This window comes from Hyposmocoma kahamanoa, unplaced genomic scaffold, assembly GCF_003589595.1.
Source record: "Hyposmocoma kahamanoa isolate Upper Pololo Valley unplaced genomic scaffold, ASM358959v1 119, whole genome shotgun sequence".
NCBI classification, from domain to species: Eukaryota; Metazoa; Arthropoda; class Insecta; order Lepidoptera; family Cosmopterigidae; genus Hyposmocoma; species Hyposmocoma kahamanoa.
Window position 1 is genome coordinate 3,902,586 of NW_020653409.1, and position 10,767 is coordinate 3,913,352.

At 39.8% G+C, this 10,767-nt stretch overlaps 1 protein-coding gene across 1 annotated transcript; it reads left to right on the forward strand.

Annotated features, from left to right (window-relative positions):
* Positions 1 to 610: 610 nt before the first annotated feature.
* On the forward strand, positions 611 to 10,453 carry LOC113240010 (kinesin-like protein KIF19). Its single transcript, XM_026477204.1, has 7 exons — positions 611 to 798; positions 2,136 to 2,301; positions 3,814 to 3,929; positions 4,719 to 4,997; positions 7,889 to 8,072; positions 8,993 to 9,206; positions 10,320 to 10,453. Exons 1-7 carry the CDS (start codon positions 611 to 613, stop codon positions 10,451 to 10,453), a joined length of 1,281 nt encoding a protein of 426 aa, XP_026332989.1.
* Positions 10,454 to 10,767: the final 314 nt, after the last annotated feature.

Consider the following 10,767-nt stretch of genomic DNA (forward strand, 5'->3'; position numbering starts at 1 on the left):
GTTTGAGCAAGAAAATTGGTAAGGGCCAACCAACGCGAATTTACGATAACCAAGTTGGACGTCCTAAAAGCGTGGTCAAGAGTACCCTAAACTGACGGGCATGTATGAAAGCACTGATGTGTGTCGATGAGGTTTTTGTGATGGGCGCAGTGGCAGTGCCCTTCAAATATTTGCAATTTAAAACTCTGAGTGGTACTGCAAGTGCTATTGATATGTGTGTCACTTGTTCTTGTGATGCCACCAAGCGCACGACTTGTTCCACTCGTCACTTATGGCCCATTTACATGGGGCCAATTGACGAGTCTTTCCACAAAGCCAAGCCAATAAGCCAGTCTAGTGAAAAGTGCGAAATTAGCAACGTCCATCTACACTGCACTGTTATAATAAGTTTCTTTAAGATTCTATACTAAACGTCAAGGCAAACTAGTGGATTCGCTCAGGATGCACGTTTACACAAGGCTTACACATGAGGCAATTCAATGCACGTGTGGCGGGGGAAGGTTAAATTAGAAATAGAAGTGGAAGGTTGCTGTCTCTGCCTAACCTCGATGGGAAAAGGGCTTGAAGTATACGAGTATGTATGTGTGTTTATTTTTTTTTTAAGGAAAATATGTTTTCCCACAGCGTAACAGTATCTAGCCAAGTCGAAGGTGGCACACAACGCGGGCGCTTATTCCTTATAGACCTGGCCGGGTCTGAACGCGCGGGGTTACGTGCGCGCCGATTGGAAGGGGCACACATCAACCGCTCCTTGCTTGCCCTTGGGAACTGCATCATGGCTTTGTCAGGAGGCGCTAGGTAGGTGATTTACGTTGTTGTAATTACATTATTAAATATTTTGTGATACAGGGGCAACAGATTTGTATATAAATTGAAGAAATGTAATTACAAATATGTACACACTTGCAATATTTATTTTATTGAATATTATGATGTTTTAGTAAAACATCATAATATTAACCATGATATTCATATATTTTGAAAATATTCCACTAGTTTGTTATTATTGTCGATATAAAGTCGAACAACACAAATAAAAAAAAATGCTTTGGTTTTCTGGACTAGAACTGGCTTCTGTTGCCACGCACCGGGGCCACCGCTCTTACCAGCCGACCTACAGACTGAATCAGTAGACCTTACGAACTTCTCTGTGTGCTTGTTGGAGATCTTTGAATTGGGTTTAAATGAATAAATATTATACAACATGACATACGTCGCTCTGATTCCAAAGTAAGTAACTTAAGAGTCTTAAGATACTTCAGTTCTAATTCTAATTTTTCCGGTTCAATTTGCCTGAGTCGAGCGGCGGGGTCACTGGCTTTATTTCAGAATTAACTTTTTTAGAGACGAAATTAAACGTATAGAACAATATAGAAAAGTTATTTTTCTATATTGATCAGATAGGGAATCGAACCCGGGAACTCAGAGATGGCGACGTCATGAAATCCGGTGTGTAAGCCATCCGATCACGGATGTCGTCAGACTTCGACAGTTAGAACGGCTTTATTGCCATCAGTGGCACCTGTGAGAAACTTATGAAAGTTTCTTCACTCAACCAGGTACCTTAACAACTACCAAAAGACTGACAGATGTAGCTATATTAACTGCAATGATTTTATTGAGTATCATCATGTTTTTACTACAATGATATTCATATATTTTTTTTGTAAAAACACTCCACTAGTTTTGTTATTGTTATTTCTCTGTGTGTTTGTGAAGATTTGCTGACTAGGTATGTAGCTCAGTTGGTAAGAGCGGCGGCCCCGGCATGGCAACGGACGTCGGTTCGAGTCCAGTCAGATCGAAGGAATTTTTAACCGACTTTTTTGTATGTGTGTTACGCAATTACTCCGGCATTTGTGAACCGGTTTTGATGATTCTTTTTTTTTATTGGAAAGAGGGTACCTCAGTATTGGTCCAATTTAAATTTGAAGAAAATATTCCACGACTTTCCGGTAACCGATTTCAATAAATGGCAAATAGATGTAATTCCATGAACTTTTGAGGTCTGTTTTTTTATAAAAAAGTTGTGATTCTTTGTGTTTTTCGATCTTTGTATCAATAATAAAACCTTTCTTATCCGGTGTTTATTGCACATATGTAACACCCTGTACATGTGCACCTGTTTTGTGCAGATACGTGAACTACCGGGATTCGAAACTTACCCGTCTGCTGCGCGAGGTGCTGGGCGGACGGTGCCGCACGGCCATGGTGGCACACGTGGCGCCCGGCCACTCACATCGCGACACCACACGGTCGACGTTGCATTATGCGCAGAAGGCCAACTCCATCACGAACAGGGTACGTCTATTGTTTAACAAATATCGCTGTGCGTGACTTATGTTTGAAAGGGTTAAGTCATTAAGTCTATTCATTGTTTTCATACATCAAAACACTGTCGATTGTGTATAAAGCTTAAACAAAATAACATTGTTTTAATAAATCATTGAAATTATAACTGAAATTTTCTTTTGACTTCATATTTCAAGCAAAACGGTGTCGTGGTTGTGTTGGTTTTGAAGCCTGGACTTTGACGCCTATCAACATCAGGCATTTTTTGTTCATTATATGATGTTAGACAAAAGCTCATCAGCTTCAATGTCCATTGGGAACTTTACGTTTTTATGGAGTACCTACATACTAATAATCCGGTTCTGATACTGAAAACTCAATTGTATTGAGTGTAGCGAAGTTCCTTGTACGATTATATCGCACCTTTGGTGTAATGGTGCGTTCCTAAGGCCCGTGACGTCCTGGCAGCTTCACGCCGTATTTGTATCGAGAGCAAAGGCCGACCAGCGGTGAATCCGAACAGGCCGACACGTGCGAGCACGGGCGCGCTCGGGCGGCCCTCTTACCAAGGCGTGTTTTCAAGAAACCACCTTAATAAGGCCACATCTGCAAAATGACAACTTTTGAGGAGAGAGTTTCATTTAAAAATTCTACAGAATGAAATTAGTCGATAACTTTTTTATGCTTGAATAGAAGAGTTATAAAATTATTTGTAACTCTTCTATTTATCACTCATACATAATTATTTCGTTTAGTTCGTATCATTTTAAAGACTTACACGCGTCACGTGATATTATACTATATTATTATACTCTTTTCGATATTATACTATTATACTCTTTTGACATATGATCACATTTTGTGTTCATAATAGGATCAGGCTGCGGGGGCTGATTAAGTTTTAGGTATTTGTGCCACCACTTTGTATTTACCATCTTGATTTTATTTGACGCACGCACGCTATAATATTTATTATATTTATATTTTGTGTATCTCGTTTATTAATAATTCATTTTAATTGACATCTTAAATTTTATTTTTATGTTTTTGCAATGCCCTTACAGGGCATTAGCCCTCAAGTCCTTAGTGGTGTTCTCAACATTAGTTGAGAACACCACTAGCTCATAAGGACTTATATGCTACAATATTGATGCAATAAAGATTATGACTATGACTGTTAGGGTCGTATTCCAGAACTCTACTCAATGCTCAAGTCAGGATTGCACTGGCAACACAAGCACTGGAAATACGACCCTAATGGCAGGGACTTGAGTATGATTTCGAGTGGTTTAAACCATACTCAAATCCTGACTTGAGCATTGAGAAGAGTTCTAGAATACGACCCTTAGACACTATGACACGGAAGCCTCCTCGAAATGTTATACGAAACGTATTCCTAGTATCTGCGAGTACCTTAAACCGATTGACAAACCCTTTCATCACGATGGCAAACATGTCCCACGCGCAGTTCAGCATGGCGGCTACTACAAGAGTATGATTTTATTTTTATAATCATTGCAGGTTGAACGAGAGCTGGTGAAGACTCCGATGCACTTGTCTCAATACCGAACAGTCATCAGCGACCTTCGTGAGGAGATCGCGCGGTTGAAGCACAAGATGAAGGATGATAAATCCAGGTAGGTATATATTCCTACTAATCGCTTTATATACTTAATTATCACGATATTTCGTTGATAGTTATCCGATAATTATGCATGTTGATTCATACTTTTGTCTCTAACTTTTGTCTAAAAAAATAATAAGGGATTAGGTAAGTTTTATTGAACGTTAGGATATTTCACCACCATGGTATTCAATTATTGTTTGTGAAATTACTTCACTACAAACAAAGATAGGACACTTAGTTAAAATTCACTTCGATTCAGTTGGATTCGAACCAATATCTCCCAGCAAACCGTGCCTGACGCTATACCAGCTAAGCCACGGAACGAACCAACGGGCCTTACGAATTTTTCCATGTGTTTGTTGCAGATATTAAATTTGTTTTTGGTTTTTAACGTCTTTTTTGCCGTAGCGCTATCTATGAGAAATCTATGAAAGAGTTTTCTTCACTCAGGGAGGTACCTCTGGCCTTGGGAGACGTTGGTTCCAATTCAACAGAATCGAAGCGATTGTTTTCTTATTGCCCGATCTTTGTTTAAAGTTATAACAATAAAAAATAAACACGAAGAAAAATGTTTGGGAAGTCGATTAGGTTTGTGACTTTTGTAATTGTCATTTGATACGTTTGGATACGTCTCTGATACAAATCTTGGTTGTTTGTGTACCTAACTACTTCAGAGCATTCAACCATATTACGCTCTAAGCTAGCTACAGACGTTACAACGATATTTTTTTGCTAAGTCGATTTTACAAACTACGTCATCAGAAAATATTGATTACACTCATTGTTGTCATTTTCACAGAACAAAAGAAGATCTCCAATTAGACACAGAAACAAACAAAGAAGTATCACCAGAAGACGCGGCCCATCTCAAATCTCTCAGAGAAGCAATTGTTTCCACATTCAAGCAACAAATGCGTCTTCGGCGACGACTCATGGAGCTCGATAGCCACCTTTTGGGATTGGCTTTGGATGCTGAGAGACAGCATGCGACGATTTCTCACTGGGAGGCAAGATTTAATCGTCTCTACAAGCCTATTAGTTTGTCTGGATCTAGGCTTAGCACGCAACAGAGTTATAGGTAATAGATAATTTCCTACGTATTATATATTAGTAGTAATATATTTTTTGTAGCAGTAGAGCTCCATGTGAAAGAGTCCGTCCAGGGAAGTACTGCCACCTTACCTATTTCTGCCGCCGAGCAGTAATGTCAGCATTACTGTGTTCCAGTTTTGAAGGGTGCTGGTGAAATTACAGGCACATGGGACTTGTCAACTTATGTCGCAGGGCATCGGGCAGTGCTCGTCAGATCTTTGTGATTTAAAGCACTGAGCTTACCACAAGGCGCACGACTTTTTCGTCTCAAACTCAACCAAACTCAGACATCTCGAAAAAGGCGCCTTTGTCATATTAGCTTTTTGTCAATTAATGACTGAAGCTATAAGGAGAGGGTGCTGCTGTCAATCGCTCGGGTTTGCGTCATGGATCATACACTAGGTTTGCGTATTCCGTCACTTGATATCATTAAACCATTCGGCAAAATGTTACTACATCCTGAAGCAGTTTTTTGAAGAATGACTACCAACCTACTCCTTTTTGTACCATTCTGCATCAGAAGTACCATGTTATGTTATTATTATCATTATCATTGTTTAATTTATTAGCTGTTGTTTTAAAAATACTTTATTATTAATGTATATTTTTTAATTGGGGCGCCCTAACAGAGTCAAGTTAATACTATTTTAATTTTAAAAACATTATGTAACACAAGAAAGCAATAAATATTTTGACTTTGACTTTGACTTTGACGACTCACATTTGATTATATTTTTTTCGATAATCAATTGAGATTTGACCTCACTATTGTAATCTGTCAAAACGGCCATCATAGCGTGCCGGTACTATAGATGTGCAAAATAAAAAAGCCTGGTTTCATCACCCTTCAGCAGCTTGATTTTGATTCCCTCTCCAGATCGGAAACCTCGTCTTTTCCGAGTCGAGGCGCATAATTGCGATTCACAACTGGCTGATCGGAAACTTTTGACATTTCTAATCGGAACAATAGTTGATTTAGCTCACAAATTAGAAAGATATAGTAGGAATCAGGTTCATCTTTTCGCTCGGAAACCCATCTGATCCTGATTTGAATCAAAATAGCACGCAGGAGCAATTGCTGATCTAGAGCAACAGCTGAGCAGCAAGAGCTGAATCGACTTCGCACTCAGGTAGGTCACTGCAAAGACACGATAAGTAGATGAGGATTCAGGAATGATAATCTCGATGTGACTGCGGTGCCTCAACACAGTCCATGCAGCACTTGTAGCCCATGTGTGCGGTCACGGATAGAATTATTAGAATTATACATAAAACAATAATATTATTATTGTTAAGTGACGTGTCGAGTTGCAGTGCCACTGAGAGCTTTAATTCGCAAAGATCTGAGACGCACGGCCACTGCGCTAGTCACTCTGAGACATAAGTTGACAAGTCGCACGTGCCTGTAATTTCACCATACCCTTACCCTTCAAAACCGGAACACAGTAACGCTGACATTACTGCTTGGCGGCAGGAATAGGTAATTTAACTGATAAGAATAAAAAAAACTGATAAGGATGGGGGTGTCGCTTACCAACAGGCGCACGACTTGTTCGTCCCGTCGCCGTCGCTTGGTGCTATAAAAAAAAAGAAGAAGTACCTAATATTTATTACATTTATGTTATTAATACATTATTAACTAAATATTTTGTTTATTAATTTATTTCATACAAACTAGGTATACCTACAAGAAAACATAATACAATTTCTCACCAAACTGTGAAAGTAGTTAGTTGGCGAGGTTGCACTCACAATCGCAAATTTAATTTGCCGCATTTGTGAATTTCGTTTTCCTCAAAGGTGGAGTGGTAGAGAATGCTTTTAGCATTAAGTCCGCCTTTTGTATGTGTTGTGGTCAATAAAGTTTAATAAATAATTAAATAATATAAACTGAACTCATCTGCCGCCGTCCAGTCAACCTGTGACCATGGAGCTTGCAATGGTTCCGAAATATCGGGAAAATAAAAAGAATGGTTTCTTTTTGACTTGACTGTGGTAAAAAGCCTGAAAGTAGTGAATGACCACGAAATCCTTACAATCTATAATATTGTATTTCTGTGGCACTAACTGAAAAAAGTTCGGTTAGTTTGTGATTGTATTGTTTGTATTGGGCTTGTATTTGTATTGTTCATGAAATGTGAACTATTAGGAATATATTCCCGACATTGACCGACATGAACTAGTTCGTCTTGCACGGTTTTAATAGTTCGTCGTTTTTTTTAGTTCAGTGCGAACTAGGAAATATCTGCGTTGATAGTTCACCTGTCTTTTATAGAATAGAAACATTGCACCGTTTCTATTCTATACATATTCTATGCAGGACAAATAGCGATCTTTCATTACTTTTAGTACAAGTTCGAGTGGGATGCACGATTGAACGTTGCCAGCTCGTTCGTTGTAGTTCGTACATTATGTATATATACAAGCTTGCAGAAAAGCAATATTTTTTGGTAGGTATCTGTATGTATAATATCAGCCTACGTGTACGAGTGTATGAAATAGTTGTACCTAAATATTGATTTTTAAACACACCATTCAAACTAAAATTCTTATTTTGTAAAAAAACGATATTTAGTTAGAATGACAGTCTTTAAACCTGTAAAATATGAAGTAAAATCAAATAGTGCCGATTTTTTAATATTTAGTACAGTGTTATAATACTAGAAGTCCGTAGTAGCTCATGTGAATAAAATTACTAGTTTGGAGCGTTCGTTCAATGTCCGAGCAAGGACAAGACGAACTAACTAACTAAGGAACTAGATGAAATAAATGAACTAGGTCGGCTAGTTCAGTTGACCGATTGAACTGACTAGGACCGCTCCCTCTAAGGACCGATCAGGCACAAGTCTAATCGATACTTGGGGATGTGTTTCGAAGGGGCGGGACGGGGCAATCGGGCGCGAGCGGCAGCAGCGAGCGCGCCGAGGCCGAGGTGGCCGTGGAGCAGGCCTGGGCCGAGCTGGCGGCCGTCGAGCGCGAGCAGGAGTCGGCCCGCGCCGAGAGGGACCGCGTCGAGCGGCAGCTCGAGCAGGTGCGCCTGCGCGGCGCGCAGCTCGAGCAGGTAAGCCTGTGACGTGAGACCTCCTTACACCGTCATCTCACCTCTTTGTATCGCCTCTCTCCGCTTGTATCTTGTATCCTATCATTTTTTATTTTACATGTATTTAAATTTTAAATTTGAGTAGTTCCATCTTCCTTCACTTTCTCATTTTGTTTTCGTACCACGGTCACTCCCAGCTCGACCGCCACAACAGTCGAAGCTGTTTCAAATTCCATCGCGAATAATCGCTAATTCTGGTTCTTTACTACGTTTATAATCATTTAATAAGCTAAATCATGTGTAATAATTTATAAGTCTACAGCCTTCGTGTACCTATATCTGTAATTCAGTAACTCGGCCCATTTAGGGGTAAGTGCCTTAATAATAAAGTGTAGGGAGCATTTTATACTGTTGCACCTGTTTTTTTACATTTACCTTTTTATTGTTACAGTCCTTTCTTTAAACTTTACTGCTTTAATAAATTTTGTGGACCGGAAGTTTCCCGTTTCATTACCGTGAACCTGTTCACGGCTAGTTAGGGTTACAACCCTTTCAAGCCGGTCGCAATCAGACAGGGTTTTCGCAGCAAGCCACCTCACTTGAAGCGCGAGTAGTATAACAATTTATATTATGGCTGCTAACAGATTGACTGCATGCCCAGAAGTGGAAGTTTCGGTGTGAGAATTAAGAGACCGCACTTTAGGTGGTATAGGTTTGTAATATATTCTTTACAAATTCCAGAACGCGTTTTACAAAACGCTTTACAACTGGCAAAAATCATGTTGTACCTCAGTCAGAAGATAATTTATAATGCAGTTAAGTTTTTAGACCCACCAAACCGCCTCAGCCCTGAACAACAGGGCTAGACGCGGATTGACAATCGTCATCTTAACCATCGAGTATATAACAAATTTCTGTTAAAGACTTGTACAATGTTTCAGGAGCTGCCAGCGCGAATAAACAGCGGCCCAGAGCGTGAAGTCCTAGCTTTAGTATGCCGCGTCCATGAACTAGAGGCAGACAAGCTGGCGCTGCAGGGCGAGAGAGCTGCGCGGGCGCACGAGCTACGACGCCGGGACCTCGCATTGCAGCGTCGCGACGCGCAGAGGCGGCTGTCGGATGAGATTATCACTAGACAACGTCGCGCTTTCGAAGGTATACTTACACTGTATGAACATGAAGCCATCTATGTGTTGAGGATTTTTTCTAAAAAGAGAGTATAGTCGCCTTAGAGTAAAAGGTCGCACACGCGTTTTCACATAGTTCGTTTTTACTGATTTTTGTTAAAGAAAAACTTATAAACTTCTTACTCAAAAATATTATTAAAGTAATGTAGTATCTGAAAGAGGTATAATTTGACTTATTAAAATGCTGACTACAAACATCGCGTTTACTACATTTTACATCACATATTTCTTACATCTTTCTTAAAAAATTGCATAGAAATCACATACTAGGTATTCACTCTAAGACGGACGGAATTTGGTTATGGGTCACTTTCTGTTGACCATTGTTTTAAAATAAATCCTAGTTTTTTCTTCACGTTTGACGTACATTTTTCCTGATCGAAAGTAATGATGAGGTCGAGAACGAAGCAAGCCTACCTAAATAATTCTTATTCCCTCTCGCCTTGAAAAGGTGAAAGCTCTGAGAATAAATTCCACTTCAAAGCCGGTCGCCATATAAATGTAGAAGCGAAACGCTACATGCGAATCCTTGGAATATCTACAACAGACGTGGAACCCTGCGTCTAGTCCCCCGATGGTGGAAAGGGGAATTAAATTCCTTTTCTAGAAAGGTACAGTCAAATACGGACATAAAACTAACTTTGAAAACAACGACTAAAAAGGATGAGACGGTTAAGGATTCATTCCCTTTGCTTTCAGTGGTATCTTCATATTTAGACAAATATAACGGATATAAAACACTTGACACCGAACACAAAAACGGCTGGCAATGTTACCTGCCGTACAGTAATACATCTGGCCACTTTATAAAGACCTTGCACTTATTGGTTAACTTAACTGCCTCCGTGGCCGAATGGTTGCCATGCCGGACTGCCACGCAGAGGTCCCAGGTTCGATTCCCGGGCCGGGCGAAATATTTATATGACCTACATTTATTTCTCTCGTGAGTTTGGGTGTAATTTGTGGTTGTTTATCTGTGTGTCCATGGCACCCGCGACCCAGGGTTTCCCTAGTGCGGGGCTATGTTGAGTGTGTGCGTTATTATTATTATTATTGGTTGAATTATTTGTTTATTCTTCAGAGATGGGCATCGATGTTACACCGGAGCTGGCTCAATTGTACGAGCTGTATCAACAGGAGATCCATGCGTCTACTTACACGGAAAGCAATGATATACACACTCCTTATCGCTTGCCACCTATAACCTCTAGGTAATTAATTTTAAGTTGTCGACTAAAGGTACACATACACAGACGATTCCGCATTTCGATCGATCGTCACGTTAATCTTAACGATCCGTCGCTACTTCTCTGATATTTAAGCAAAACACTTTCGATTCGTTGTTTCAGACTGATTGAAATGATAAACGTTCCATATATGGGGGCCTTAAAAGTTGCCATGTTATGGTCTAGATCAGTTAATGAACTCTATTATTTGTGAAATTACTACTAAGAAAAAAAAATATTAAGAAAAATTGATTCGATCCGGCTGGAGTTGAACCAGCATCCTCATGCAATCCGTACCAGATG

Coding starts and splice junctions, on each gene's coding strand:
- LOC113240010 (XM_026477204.1), top strand. CDS start 611: ATGTTTTCCCACAGCGTAACAGTATCTAGCCAAGTCGAAGGTGGCACA. Junction 799..2,135: donor GCTTTGTCAGGAGGCGCTAG/GTAGGTGATTTA, acceptor TGTTTTGTGCAG/ATACGTGAACTACCGGGATT. Junction 3,930..4,718: donor ATGAAGGATGATAAATCCAG/GTAGGTATATAT, acceptor TCATTTTCACAG/AACAAAAGAAGATCTCCAAT.